Source organism: Saccostrea cucullata, unplaced genomic scaffold (assembly GCF_032062105.1).
Source record: "Saccostrea cucullata isolate Sc308-1 unplaced genomic scaffold, CSIRO_AGI_Scuc_v1 ctg758, whole genome shotgun sequence".
NCBI classification, from domain to species: Eukaryota; Metazoa; Mollusca; class Bivalvia; order Ostreida; family Ostreidae; genus Saccostrea; species Saccostrea cuccullata.
The window spans coordinates 71365-87465 of NW_026929349.1; the positions used below are offsets into that span (position 1 = coordinate 71365).

Genomic DNA, 16101 nt, shown 5'->3' on the forward strand with positions numbered 1-16101 from the left:
ATTACCTTGGATTATGTTTAAACTACAACGGTAAATTTAATGTTACGCAAAAGAAATTAGCTGAACAAGGTCAAAAAGCTCTGTTTGGTCTAAACCGTAATATTCAGAAATTTGAATTTAACGCCGAAACCCGCTGTCAGCTATTTGATACATATGTTGGCAGCATTTTATCGTATGGTAGCGAAATCTGGGGTTTTCATAAATCTCCAGAAATTGAAAGACTGCATTTATCCTTCTGTAAAAATACTCTTGGTGTTAAGCGCAATGCATGTACTTACATGATTTATAGAGAATTGGGACGATATCCACTTATTATTCAAAGAAAACTAAGAATCATAAAGTTCTGGTGTAAATTATTAAAAACAGAAAACTGCATTTTAAAATCGTCATACGAGTACCTGCGACATGATGCAGAGAATGGGCCGGGAACAAGCACAAGTATAAATTGGGCGCGTGAAGTAAAGCTTGAATTATTTAGGTTGGGTCAGGGAGAATTTTGGATTAATCAACAAGTAATAAACTCTGCTAATTTCATGCATATATATAAAAACAGACTACTAGATATACATCTCCAAGAATGCAATGCATTTATGGATAATTCGTCAAAATGTTTTTTATATAAGCACATTGTCCAACCTGACTTCTGTAAAATGCAACCTTATTTAACAAAACCTTTACAAAGTAATTTAAAAAAGCATATTTCCCGCATAAGACTTTCATCGCACTATTTAAACATAGAATGCGGAAGGTACCAAGGCAAAAGCAGAAATGATAGAATATGCGATGTTTGTGATAGTCATCAAATAGAAGACGAATTTCATTTCATTTTCCAATGTCCTAGATATCTAAATCTAAGAAAAAAATATATAAATGAGTATTATTACAAATCACCAAGTACATTTAAATTAATCCAATTATTAAGTACAAACCGCATATCTACTTTGGTTGGTCTAGGGAAATATATTCAACATGCTCTAACATTACGTAACGAATATTTATCAGGTTGACTTACATGTAAGTTCTCTATATTTATGTCTGTAATCTGTATATCAAAATAGCATGGTTGTATATTGTACTCTATCTTTGAATAATACTGTACTGCTAATTTCAAATTCATTATAATTGTATCATATAAATGATGATTGGAACTGTGGGACTGAGGAACACTTGACCTGGGGTTTTACCCCCCAGTTTAGACTCTTTGAGAGTCGATTGTATCATATGTTGTATGTATATTTGTCATTTTGTAAACTGATGGGCTGTATTGCCCAAAGTTGTATCCTGAATAAACTTATACAACATATTTTGTGGAAGTAGTCAAAACTGTGTCAAGATTACTGTCGGACGGATGGAAAGACAGACGAATGCTGGAAATAGACAATCTATGAGGCGCATTGATGGTATTTACTGATAAAAAGTGATATCACTTATTTGAATAGGTGATATCACATATTCACTTGGTGTTATCTCCTATTCAAATATGTGATATCACTTATTCAAATTATTTATGACATAACAACTGCTCCAAAGACTATAGGGTCCCTAAGTCTTATTAACTTTCACCTCGTTTTATAACTCATCGTTTTTGGAGAGAATGGATTACAGCTTCGCAATGCATTTAGTTTTAAGCACCCCGGTAGAACTTGTAGTTTGTTTTGCTTATGGATTATATTTTAAAAATTTACACTTATCTATCATGCATATTAGAAGAAAAATCGTGAAAAATTCTGGCATAAATGCTCCATTCAGAAAGTGCTCCAATTCACATTTAAAACTGAAAAGAGAAAATGTATGCTACTCTGTTACCCCAGCTGGGAAAAATTTATAAAATTTAAGTAACTAAACTTTATAGGATTTCAGAACATGGGGTATTTAAAAATTCTTGGACTAAAAAATAGATGAACACTGGGCAGTCCGAATTTTCTTGGTTCCAATGGAAATCTATTTAGATAGTGTTGAGGAAGGGAGGATTCATTATTTATCGTCGTAAGAAATGCAAATAGGTGATGTGTTGTCACATATTCGAATTGGTGATATTACTCATTCAAATTGAATAGGTAATACATGTATCACCTATTCAGCACGAATACTAGTAGGTGATATCACCTATTCGAATAAGTCAAATCATCTATTTGAATATATCTGACACAAAATGGCAATCAATACCAAAATGGTACCTCAATGTGATCAATAAAGCTCAGTTGAGCCTTTAGCGTAGGGAATCTAATAATGACTGTTCAAGTGATTTTTATTTTAACATCTTTATTCACAAAATAAATGAAAGCTGTATCAATAGGCGAAGTTGATTCACCTATAAATTTAAAAGAATAAACCTTTGTTTATACAAAATAGGTCTTTGTACATTATATAAAGAACTCATGTCCTTTTTTACTAACTTCATTATTTTTGTCCCTAGCTGCTTTATAATAGAAGTCGGGAGGGTATCCATTTTTTGTTTCTTTTGATTATTTTATGCTGGGTATGCAGCAACATCAGTATCATTAGAAGAACATTAAAAAACCCACAATACTGTAAATCACTCATTTTTCGCGGCACCTAATTTTCGCAAGATGGACATTTGTTCTTTATTAGAGAAACAAAATTTTCTCGAATCGTGCTTAATGCTCTATGTACATGTACATATGTAATCTTTAGCAATACTAATATGGACGAGAATGATTTTTTCGCGAGCACATTGTCTCGCATAATAACACCAAAATAAAGTTATCGCGAATAAAAAGTTATTTACAGTATTGTCAATGCGTAAACGTTAATGATTCGCAGATGATGACACTAGTCAACAGGGGTTGTTTGCTCGTCCAAATCACATGGTCTCATCTTTGGAATTTTCAGGGGGTCCATGTTTTCTGCCCTGTTCACAGATTCGTATTGTTTTGAAATAAAGTTAAAAGTGGCTATGTGTTGTAAATAGCGAGGCCACGCTCCAACTAGCACAAGCTAGTGGGACAACCCTTTAGCGCAGTCGGTAGAGCGTTGGATTTTAAATCTGAGGGTTGTAGCTTCGAGCCATAGTGTGGACACCCCCTAGCTAATCAGTCATATTGGCGCCCAACGTGGGGCGTCAAATGTTACGAGCGGGGAAAAATGTCGGCAGGACTGGGACTCGAACTCGGGACCTCCCGCCAACCATGCGGGTGCTCTAACCACTGAGCTACCGGGCCGACCCACCCAATCCCCGTTACAGTTTATAGGCTTTATCATTGTTCGTTGCCTTTGTCATCAAGTTTAAGGTCAAGGTCATCACAAAGCAACGATTAAATATGTACGTGTAATATATAGAAATTGAAGGCATCGTATAACATGCCTTAAAATGCATGGTGGATAAAAAATAAAAAAAAAATGTCTCTCTTGATTATCAGTTGCGATGCACAGTCAAAACATCGGCAGACGTTGCATTACTTGATGGTCCGATGCATACGCCTCAGCGTTGTGATATTCTGCGCATTGGAATACAGTCCAAGTCATTCACGTTCTTTTCACATAAAAGCGTCTTTTGGATGGCGATTCTGAATCTCTTGTTAATAATGGCGTACACTACCGGATTGTAGCATGTGGAGGATTTTGCGAAAACAGCTGGAATGACATGGAATAAGGCAGGAAGTGTACCCACTTCTTTTATCGATATAACGAGAAAGTAAACAGTAAATGGAGTCCATGCAACGAGGAAAAGTATTACCGCAACAACACACATCTGAAAATAAAGTGAAAACATTAGATGCTGTCATAAAACATTAAATTCAGTTATACCCAAACATTTTTTTTTATTTGTAATGTATTTAAACGTAATTTTTTATGTATTCATTTAAGAAATATTCTATGAATATGACTACTCGTACTTTCAAAAGAATTCCATTTTTTCTCCCACAAATTTGCTCAAATGGGATAAATCCAGATTTTGACAATAAGTCATGTTCTCCTATACATTGTTATTAAACATGGTACTGTAAAATCATATAATTTCGTATTGTCAGTTTTTCGAGAATTAGGAAAAAAGTATTGATTTGTGAGGATATCGTGGTCGGAAAATGTATGGCACGCCAAATTCACAAAATTGAACGAAACATAGTTTCACAGTCGATAAACTAGGTTTATCGGTTGTAAACAATAGTTTACGGACTGTAAACTATAGTTAAGGACGTTAATCTATACATATGGCACGCCAAATTCACAAAAATTAGCTAAACCTAGTTTCACAATTGATAAACTAAGTTTATCGACTGTAAACAAATTAACCGTAAATTAACCAACAGATTTAACTTAGTTTTTTTAAAACTATATTTAACGGTTGTTAACTATCATTTGGCAAATCCGTCTGTAATAAAACGTTAACAACAGATTTTGTTGATAAAATTTGATAATTTTTGTATATCTATATATTTAGCTCGTTAACTATAGTTAAGAGTTGTAAACCACAGTTTACAAATCGTGAAACTGTATTTATAAGATGGCGTGCTAAACCTAGTTTCACAATTGATAAACTAGGTTTATCAACTGTAAACTATAGTTTACAAACCGTGAACCATAGTTTACAATTCGTTAATTATAGTTTTCACAAAACTAATTTGTAAACTATGGTTTACAACTGCTAACCTTAGTTTATCTGTCTGTAATAAAACGTTAACAATAGATTTTGTTGATAAACATAGATTAACAATTCTGTAAACTATAATTTACGATCGTTAACTATAGTTTAAGAGTTGTAATCTATGTTTATCAACAAAATCTATTGTTAACGTTTTATTACAGACAGATAAACTTTATTTATCATTCGTAAACTATAGTTAACAACAGTTAAATATAGTTTTACAGATGAAAACTATAGTTAACGAATTGTTAACTAAAGTTCACGGTATATAAACTATAGTTTACAGTCGAAAAACCTAGTTTATCAACTGTGAAACTATGTTAAGCTCATTTTCGTGAATTTGGCGTGCCATAAAAATGTTTAGTAAAAATGCACATGAAGTTTTACATTTCGTGGTGGTCATTAATTCGTTTCAGAAAGTAAAGTAAAATTAAACACTGAAAACAAATATGCAAAACATGATTTCACAGTTTCACGATTTGTATCACATGGATTTAGATAACTGAGATATCATTATCACAATCTATTGGAAACATACCATATTTATCAATGTATAGAAGAAAATATCTCATTGTAAATATCCATGTCATTTATCCGTTAATTCAAGTTTCTTTAAAGTCTTAAAAACGGTTTTATAAAAGATTAACATTTATCAACTGTGAATATATGTTGGAGAAATCGAATTTCCTGTAACCATAAAAATGTTTAGTAAAAAACATGAAGTTTTCATTTAAATAAATCATTAATTCGTGCATGAAATTGTCATGAAAATAAAAAAATTGAAAATTTCACAAATTTTCACATGGATTTAGATAATTGAGATATCATTATCACAATTATTAGCATTACCATATTTAAATTAGAAGAAAATATCTCATTGTAAATATCCAGGGATTTATCCGTTTATTCAAGTTTCTTTAAAGTCTTAAAAACGGTTTTATAGAAGATTGACATTTGTAACCCATAAATATATTTTGGAGAAATCGAATTTCTTGTAACCTAGTATTCTCTATAAAAAATAGAAATTTTCAATTTAAACGAATTAATTTGTGCCTGAAATTGTCATACATAAATCTAAATTCAAAATTCAAAATTTTTGTATAGGACACTAACCTTAGATACCAATGCTTATTAGATTTGCATTGAATTACATCCTATACTTTGGTAATAGACTGCCTCATTTGAGACTCAGCAGTTAAGCCGAAGTAAATTTGTACATTTCTGTGCTGTTCATTTTCTAATGCTTCCTCCCTTTTATCCCAACAATCCCTTATTTCTATATGTGACGTGAAACTGTCACATCTTATTGAGACCGGCAACCTAATATCCACTCCTCTAATTAAGTCAAAAACTACAAAAATCCCAGCTGAGGTATATTTAGCAAAAACTATTAATTGGTTTAATCCTGCCTTTGTAATCTGTTTTTGATGTGTCCATTCGATGTTTTCCTGGGAACCACCGCCGCCAACGGCTTTGATGAATTGATATGTTTTCCGGTAGCTCACCATGATGACACAACACGGGAAGATGAAGCAGACGACAGCCACTGCGTAAACGAAGGAAACAAACGCTGCTCTTCCATGACACGTCCAGGATATCGTACAAAGCACACCGGTGTCGTCAAGATCATAACTAAAAAGAGAAAGTAAAATGAGAGATGAAAGCAATTAACATAAACCCTAAAAAATACTGGACCCAGGATCATGAAGCATTTTAAGCTGAAGTCCAAAAATTGCATACATGTATGCATCGTTGGAAACCCACGGGTGATTTCGTCTTTACTTATCAATGATGATAAGTAAAGACGAAATCACCTGTAGGTTTCCGACGATGACATGTATGGTGCTTATTACTTAGAAGGCAGTCCAAAAATAAAAATGCTTTCCAATTCTGTATCACTGTTTTCTGTCGTATGCAATCTAGAGTTTCATTCAGCAAGTTTTAAACATTTTATAGATAATTGAAATTCTGACTTTAAAATGCTAAGTTTGTTACATGATCTTTGGGCTTGATTTGTTACGCCTGGAAGCGAATAGCAGAAATTATGGACCTATCTAGCAAATTTACAAAAAAATCAGCTGTACAGCGTGTTCATTTAAGGAATCACTGTCTAGTTAGTGTAGTATGCCAGGGCATCAACGATAGTGGGAAACATGGCATAATTTGCGTAACGGCCATTGGGCGAAGCCCGTTATGCAAAAATTATCCCATGTTTCCCACTATCGTTGATGTCCCTGGCATATTCTCAAAACTAGACAGTGATTTTTTATATTTCCATTTCCATTGTGAAATAAAATTGTAGACTTAGACTTTAAAAAATGTAGATTAATAGATTTAAATCACATGAGGACTTCCATGCCAATTTCAATACTAGTAGTCCTCGCCAACTGACGTCAAACACAAAGGCAGCCGCACGAGATTTACATGCATATTTGGCCTCCTTAGCGTCAGACACAAAGACAGATGCGCACGAGAATTGCATGCTTATTAGGCCTCCTTAGCTCCCGACCTGTCGACCTGCCTTATTTACATTCCGGCAGAATTATCAAGAAATAAACTATCCCTAACTTTTAAAGAGTTATCACAGAGAAAAAAAAATTAGAATTGGAAATATTGTGAAATCAATCTCAGATGGCACTTATAGCACCAAGAGTAGTTGACAAAAAACATTATTTGTCTACAGGATGACAAAAATATTGTATGCAGAATTTATGTACTATTTTTTTGCACGGCGTGTATTCTTCTTGCTAATTATGTTTCTACAAAATTAATAGTATTGCTAGAATAGTTCTACATTTTATACAAGAGGTCAACTTATTTCTTTCTGATGGGGCATTATTTAGAATTAATACTTAGTATATTGATAACGTCATTTCAAATTTCAAAGTACAATTAATGTATTTGTACTCTGTAGATTCTATAAATGCTGATAAATATAGCAATATTGTGAGAAAACATCAGTTTGAGTGCAAGCACCAATAATAATTGAAATAAGCAATTATTATTTTTTTTCTGCACGATGACAAAACCATTATTTGTCTGCAGGATTTAAAATTAGTCCTGCTGAGCGTGTATCCTTCCTGTTCGTCTTGTTTGTTTCTGCTACATAATTGCTGGACTAATTCATCCTTTCTTTCCTTACTAGGTACAAATGAATTTTACCTACCGTCGATTGCTAAAGGACACAGAAAAATCAAAGGAAGCTTATTTGCGATTACAAAATCAGTAATATCGCGGGAAACTGTCTTTTAAGGCATTTACAATAACCCATCTGCCCCCCCCCCTTCTCTGGTGCCAAGAGGTACCAAAACCAAGTCGCTTACTATACAATACGGACAATTGTGGCCCTACCTTATCTAAAGGGGATATGATTTGAACAACCTTGAATCTACACAACCTGAGGATGCTTCTTTACACTATTGTTGTCACTTTGTTGTTTTTAAGAAGAAGATGTTTAAAAGTTCTTTCCTTCTTCTTCCTATTTAAACTTTCAACTTTTGACCCCACAATTATAGTTTCACTCTACACTTTGATTTGAAAAATAATTCTACGCTACTTGAGGTTGCTTTTGTATTGGTATGTCAACAATATGTCTTATCAAGGGTTTTGTTGTCATATTTACAGAAGATATATATACCAAAGAGTGAATGAATAAAAGAGTATAATGGTGGATGAGAACACTTTCAAAGGAACACATAGTTGATGATCAAAAGTAGAAATGAGTGTTTCAGGGAAAAACATAATGTAATAAGAGATTGCTATTTACATAAAACTTAATCATCAATATATGACCTAGTAATAATGATTTTTATTACAAAGTCTTTTTTCTTTCCAAAATTACGAACCTACATACAAATAAAATGTTCAAAATTTAATTTACGAAGGTATTGATTTGAAATTTGATTGAACTGACTGAAATGTGCAAGCTAATTATAAGTATGACGCGGTTTGCAATTATTTCATGTAGTTTTACTATCATAATAAATTCAAATCAAGTAAACAAATTTTGCACGAAATTTCCCCATTTAGAAAGCATGATTCTGTTATCAATACTTTGTTGTATTTGAATATTTTTCCTAAGGGAAAAGGCAGGTAGCCAGAGATGATAACTTAATAGATTAACAAACTTTTTTCACCTTTCTAGAATTTTATTTTCCCTCAAAGTAAAGAAAAAACATTATGTAATAAGAGTTCTTAAATAAGATCTCCATTTAAAATGTTTTTTTATACAAATATAAGATTTACATATAGTAAAACATAGTTATTGTAAAACAATAAAATTGTAGGAGATAGATAAATATTTTTAGTGAAAATGTGCAAATTAAAGAGCAAACCTTTTTTCCAGATATAAGTGTTTTATCGAAAAATTTATATTGAGAGTCCGGTTGCAGTATTGTCAAATAAGGGTAATGTAAGGGTAATACAGAAACTGAATTAAAAAAATGTTTTTTAAAAATATTTTGACCCCCACCCCCACGAAATAGGAATTTCGAGTTGTTGGTCCCCACCTTCAAAAACGATGCTACGTCACTGTACTCCTCCCTATATGCCCCCTCCCTTCCTTCTTAAATTTTTCAACAGTGGCTTGATAAGTTGTCAGGTTCTACTGTATAAAAATAACAAGTTCGAGAATAGCTAGGCATAAACATAGACACTTGGATCACCAGCAAAGAAGCAGCCTTCAGGAAGATTTACCTAGCTTGGACAAAAGCATTGTCGAGACTGAAGACAGTCTTGCTATATAATTAATATATTTATAGATAGATTATATACGTTGTGCTCAATCAAGACAAAATCTGATCGAAATCAGGTCCTAATTAGAGATTTCTACGTGAGTGGATAGAAGGATGTGAATACTATAGTACTCTTTTGCACAAGTTTTTCTATTTAAGGAATTTTAGATCTGTTATTATTTGAATATTTATTCTTGGAGAAAATGAGAGGTACCCAGAGATGAAAAAAGAAATAAATCAACTCATTTGTTTCAACGTGTCATTTTTTATTATTTTCCCTCAAAGTCTAAAAGAGATAGGATGTTTAGGTGATTTTTAAATAAGATCTCATTAATTTATTCTTAAAAAATAGAATTTTTTCATATTTATAAATTCAATTAAAAACATGGATATGGAGAGACATTTTAAATTCTATCAATTGTGCAAAACAAAAGTATCACACCAGAAGAGCATGCAAATTAAAGAGCCAACAATGCGTCATGTCCATTGTGGATCTGAGGTAAAATACTGAGTGGCAAATATTGACAAAAGCACTGATGCATCATTGTCGGAAACCTTACGATGCTTGATGCTACATACGTACGTTTAATTGATATATCTTTGCACAAGGTTGATCATCATACAAAAATACATTTTCACAGCAACGCCATATATATATTCTAGTATGAGAAAAAAGATTAAAATCATAGATGGCTTAGGAAACAAAAAGTTATATAGTTATTGCGTTCTCTTTCTCTTAATCTCTCTCTACATTTATTATTTGTTTATATAAATGCACGTATAGCAAAAAAAAAAAAAATGGGAAAACCTCAGTTTGCTTGCAAGCATCAAGGGTATAGTTGACAAAAACCATAATTTGTCTGCAGGATGACAAAATCATTAACCATTGGAGGATTTCGATTTAGATTTGCTGAGCGTGTATCCGTCTTATTAATCATATTCCTACAGTTTTATTACAGGACTAGAATACCACTTTTAAAAAATCATAACAACGTACACATCAATCCTGTCTGCCGTGGGTTGCTAAAGAACAAAAGTTATTCATTGCTTCAAAGTAAAAAAAATGAGTTTCATTGGCGGTAACAATATCAGTAATATATAGACCGGGGAACTGTCCTAAAGGCATTTACCTCATGCACGTAGCATTAGGGGCCTGCCTTCTTTTCCAGACATAATGTTTATTGAGATTCAGGTTGGAGTATTGTCAAATAAGAGTAATATAAGGGCAATACAGTAACTGAATTTAAAAAAAATGGTACTAAAATAATTTGAAACCTCTCCCATCCCCACAAAAAAGGATTTTTGATCATGAATTGTTGGTCTCCACTTTCAAAAATGATTCTACGTCACTGTACTCCCAATATGCTCCTACCTTACTTCTTAATTTTTTCAACGGCGGCTTGATAAGTTCTCAGGTTCTAATGTATAAAAATAACAAGTTCGAGTATAGCTAGACATAAACATAGACCTTTGGATCACCTGCAAAGAAACAACCTTCATGAAGATTTACCTAAAAACAAGCTTGGACAAAAGCATTGTCGAGACTGAAGACAGACTTGTAATATAAATAATATATTTATAGATAGATTATATACTGTAAGTGCACAATCAAGACAAAATCTGATCCTAATTAGGTTCTTATTAGAGATTTCTACGTGAGTGGATAAAAGAATGTGAATACTTTTTTTTTTTTGCTGAGACAGAGATGAAAAAAGAAGTAATTAAACTCATTAGTTTCAACTTTTCATTTATTATTATTTTCCTTCAACGTGAAAAAAATTGATGTAAAGAGGAATTTTAAAATAAATCTGAGAGGTCCCCAGAGATGAAAAAAGAAGTAATTAAACTCATTAGCATATATTGGGGGCACAGGGGGCGAAGCCCCCAACTGTTTTCGTGTATTTTAGAGTAAAACCAGGCACAATGATTTATTATTATTTTAATAAAGTATATCATACGTGAAAAAAATTGATGTTAAGATGGTTTTTAAATAAGATCTCTTATTAATTTTTTTTTTTAAGAAAAAAAAAATCATATTTATAAATCCAATTGAAAAATTGGATATGGAGACACATTTTATATTCTATCAATTGTGCATTGCCATATGCAAAAAACATAGCACACCAGAAGAGCATGCAAATTAAAGAGCCAACAATCCGTCATGTCCATTGTGGGTCTGAGGTAAAATACTGAGTGGCAAATATTGACAAAAGCACTGATGCACCATCGTCGAAAACCTTACGATGTAGGTCTAATTGATATATCTTTGTACAGGGTTGATCATCATACAAAAATACATTTTCACAGCAACGCCATATATATTCTAGTATGAAAAAAGATTAAAATCATTGATGGCTCACGAAACAGAACGGTTAAATCCTTATTGTGTGCTCTTTCCCTCCATATCTCATTTTATGATTTGTTTATAAAATGCAAGTATAGCAACAAATACGAGAAAACCTTAGTTTTCTTGCAAGCACCAAGAGTAAAGTTGACAAAAACCATAATTTGTCTGCAGGATGACAAAACCATTATTTGTCTGCAGGATTTAACTTTTGGCTTGCTGAGCGTGTATCCGTCTTATTAATCATGTTTCTACAGTATTATTGCTAGATTATAATGCCTACTAAACTAACTAGGTACAAACCAATCGTGTCTGCCGTGGCTTGTTAAAATAAGAAAAAAATATTAATGGCTACAAAGCAGAAAAAAAGAGTTAATTGCGTTTGCAGTGACAAAATCAGTAATCGTCCTAAAGGCAATCACCCTATCCAACCTATCCCCCTAAGTTCCCTGCTGCAAAGGGAAATTTAGACCAAGTCGACTACTGCATTCATACGGGCAGATCTTTTCAGTTGTGGGTGTTGTTTAGTTGTGGAAATGTGGGGGTAAGTTAGGAACACGCGGTTAGTAATACTTTGATTGATTATTTGTATGTTGTTTAACGTCTCTCGAAAGAATTTTTCACTCATATGGAGACGCCACTATTTGCCGGTGGAGAGCTGCATTTGTCCTATACTGCACTTAGAGCCATTGATCAGGGAGGGATCTTTTTCGTGCCAGTACTTACTGCGACAACGGTTCTCAATTTATACGGTCTCATCCGACGGACAGGTCTCCATGTCCCAAAGTGGGATTTGAACCCGCGGCGTAAGGATCAAATCATTTCTTCGCGACTCTCAAACCATCGGCCACGCGGGCGACAGTAATATTTTGAGAGGACAGTCAAATGTTTGCCGAAAAAAAGAAACGTACGTAAATAAGATTTGTAGTTGCCAGGCTTGCAAGATTTAAGTATACCGTTGTTTGAAGACCATCTATAAACCTAATTAGTTCGGTTTTTGTTGGTTTTAAAAATAACCAAAATAGAATATAAAGAAAACTAAAAATAACGTATGCAGTGAAAAAAATAATGGTCATAGTTCATATTTCCCCATGGTCCGTTTCATTAACCAATAAACATACCCTAAGTGCCTATGACCGATTTCAATATTGTTTTTATTATTTTAAATTTTAGATTTCTAAAAAAAAAATCACCTGTCTTATTTTTTTCAAACACCAGGTTCTTCATGTGCTTGATATACTCGAAAAAAGCTATTTTTAGCATATAGGTCACAGTCAAGGTCACAAGGTCATTAACCTTGGTGTCATTTCAAAGATTTTGATTAGAAGAATATGCATACTAAATATGAAGTCTCTACTTTTATCAAAAACACAGAAAAAACACTTGGCCACAGTCAACAGCAATGAGGCAAAATTCATGTAGATTTACCTAAGAAAAACAAGCCTTGACAAAAGCATTATTCTAGTCGAGACTGAAGACAGTCTTGTAATATATTTTTGATAGACAAATTACTTTTTTAAACCTTTGTATCTTCGTTCATGTCCCCCCTTTCAACCTAAATTTGACACAAGCAGAATCAAATCAAAATCAGATTATTTATAGTAGTATAGAGTTTTCTAGAGTGGATCAAAGGATGTAATTTTATTAAGATTAAGAAAGAACCATCAGATAAGAATAATGACCTCCATGCTTATTGATACGCATACTTTAATCACTAAAATAGCTGTACTGTATTTTATATCAGGCTTTATCCTGAGGCAATTTGAAAGTTTAAAACACCTAATATAGTATTGCCAGACTCGTATGAAGCAATGTAGTGGGGAACACCAGTCAACTCCCAAAAATTCGTTGGAACAAAAGACACCCCCGTTCCCAGGTTCCTTATTCCATGCATAACCAGGGAAGGTAGCTTAAGCGCCAATAGTAGTATCACTGGCATGGTAAATCTAGCAATGAATCTGGGTTCATACTAGTATGTATGTAGATCAATTCAAAAACAAGCTCCCAGAGGGAGATTTTCTACAAAGAACCAATTCTAAGAGTATCCCGGCTGACAGATCTCATATCAAGTTGGAGAAGACAAGATATTTTAATCTTATTTGAAATTGGCAATAGGATAGAATACGAAAATAGAAAATACTTATTAAAAGTCAATATGATCTCATTTCTCATTTTGTTTGCATACTTTGAAGAAGATTAGTTTGTATATATATTTCACAGACAGTCAAATAAAATTAGTTATTCCTATTAATCAAGTTCCCACTTTTGGAGTTTCAAATTTCAAATTTCATCTATGATACTGTGTAAAAGACTATTATCGCCCCGTGTTATTTTATTAGCCTTTTCACACTGAAAAACTAATTTTCCCCGTTTTAAATTTGCCTAGTCATTGTTTTGTTTGAAAAAAATATTCCGTGTTCTTTGAATTCGCCCAGTTTTATATTCATTCAAATATGGGTAGGACAAATGGGGCGAAAATAAAACAGGAGCGAAACTTGAAACTCATAGTCACAGAGGTACGAAAATGGTCTCTTCAAAAAGAAATTGAAATTAAGAATTTTCACGAAAGTCAAAATCCTCAGACTGCAATTTTTCAAATGAAAGTAGCCAATGAATGTATGTCTGTGCCCCCTTTATCCGTTTTATGGAATAAACCACGATTTTTTACTATTGGTTTTCAGCGCCAAATTTATCAGAAGTCTTTAAAAAGTACATCAACCCCTAAGTCGAGATAAAAAAAAAGTTGGTACCCATAGAAAGGCCATATCAACGGGAAATTCATCTAAAATACATGCATGATGCTTTGGCAGCAACTATTCAGAAAGTTAAAAACAAAAATGCTGGTACCCAAAGAAAAGTCTTGTCAAAAGGAATACAAACGAATGTCAAAGCCCTTATAACGACTATATAAAATTTATGATCAATGTTTTAGTTTGGCTGAGGTTTTTCAATTGTAGATTAACTTCAGGGTCATGAGGTAATTTTTTTTATTACATAAATTAAGGTCACTGAAAGGAGTATACGTATGAGAAATGTGGGGGCCTTAGAACAAACCGTTCAAAAGTAATAGTCATGGTTAAAGATACTCGGTATTTCTGGATAGACAAACTGACAGAAAAACGGAAAAAAATAAAAACCTTATGCCATCAAATCTCCATCATTAACATGAATATTTGTTATTAATATGCCTAAACTTAAAGGTTTCTTTTCGAATGTACAATGAAGCAGATTGAAGTGATAAAATTTGCCGATTGAATAGAACGTTTATGTGGCCTTTTTTAGAACTATGATTCTTATATAATGATACGCTTATTTCTCTAGAAAAGAAAAAAAAACACGTTCTAATAGTTCCTTCGAATACATGCAAAACAAGTATTCCATAAATATAATAGCCAATCAACACCTTATAAACGTGTGTTCGACCGATACATGTGTTATGGTAACTTTAGTGTATAAATACAATGAAACACATTGAAGTTGTAAGTAATATTCTTAGTTTGAATGGAAAGTTTGGGTGGATCTTATTCATGTTATTGAACGTCAGTTGTTACATAATGACACGCCCATTTCTTTAGATACAAGGGAAAAAAATAACGTCGCAAGGACACCCTTTTTTGCTTTTTTTCTCAAAATGAGAAATACTACAATGGAAATTTTATAAAGTTAAAAGAGCCAGTGAGAGACTCCCCAATTCTATAAAACACATATTGCACGAATATGTACATATTTATTATTTTGTGATTTTGTGTTGTTTAATGGGGTTACGATACCGGTCGAACACGCATTTTTTATTTACTCGGTGTTTAAGAATTAGGCGTGTCATTATATGACAACCAACAACCTAAAATTAGCGCAAAAAATTCAAGCGGAAAAATTTTACCACTTCAATGTGCCTCCTTGTAGGTACATATTCGTGTTTTACAAAAGCGGGGTTCCTAGCTCTCTTCTGATTTATAAAATCTCTATTTCAGTAAAAATTAATATTGCTAGTCGCAGAGAGTGGGGTTCTCCAAAGCATTATGACGAATATTTTTCTCTCGTTTCCGAAGAAATGGGTGTGCCAGTGTGGCAAATGACGTTCAGTAAGAAACACCTAAATATTCCACTCAAGCGAAAAAATTTTACCACTTCAATGCGCTTCATTGTACATGTAAATACATACCATCCCCATCCCATGAATGGAGCTGCAGCCCAAATCATGGAATTTGTCCATAATAATATGCTGACAATGAAGTAATGCCGCTTGCTAAATCTGCAATCTAAAAAAGACAGGAATGAAATAATATTTGGTATACTAAACAATTTACATATACAGTATATATGTATACACTTCAATATAAAACAAGTTGCCGTCCTTTAAAAAAAAAAAGACTACAATACGTGGACCATATGCATGTGTTTCTAACCGAAATTCAATT

General features: G+C 33.0%; 1 protein-coding gene across 1 annotated transcript in view; it reads right to left on the reverse strand.

Annotated features, from left to right (window-relative positions):
- Window positions 1-2439: 2439 nt before the first annotated feature.
- Window positions 2440-16101, reverse strand: part of LOC134280563 (visual pigment-like receptor peropsin) — a 52695-nt gene continuing 39033 nt past the window's right edge. Inside the window, exons 4-6 of the mRNA XM_062763004.1 lie at window positions 15846-15942; window positions 6016-6238; window positions 2440-3712 (exon numbers count right to left, since the gene is read on the reverse strand). Coding sequence (XP_062618988.1) covers window positions 3443-3712; window positions 6016-6238; window positions 15846-15942 — 590 coding nt within the window. The 3' untranslated portion in view covers window positions 2440-3442. The remainder of the gene's footprint in view (window positions 3713-6015; window positions 6239-15845; window positions 15943-16101) is intronic.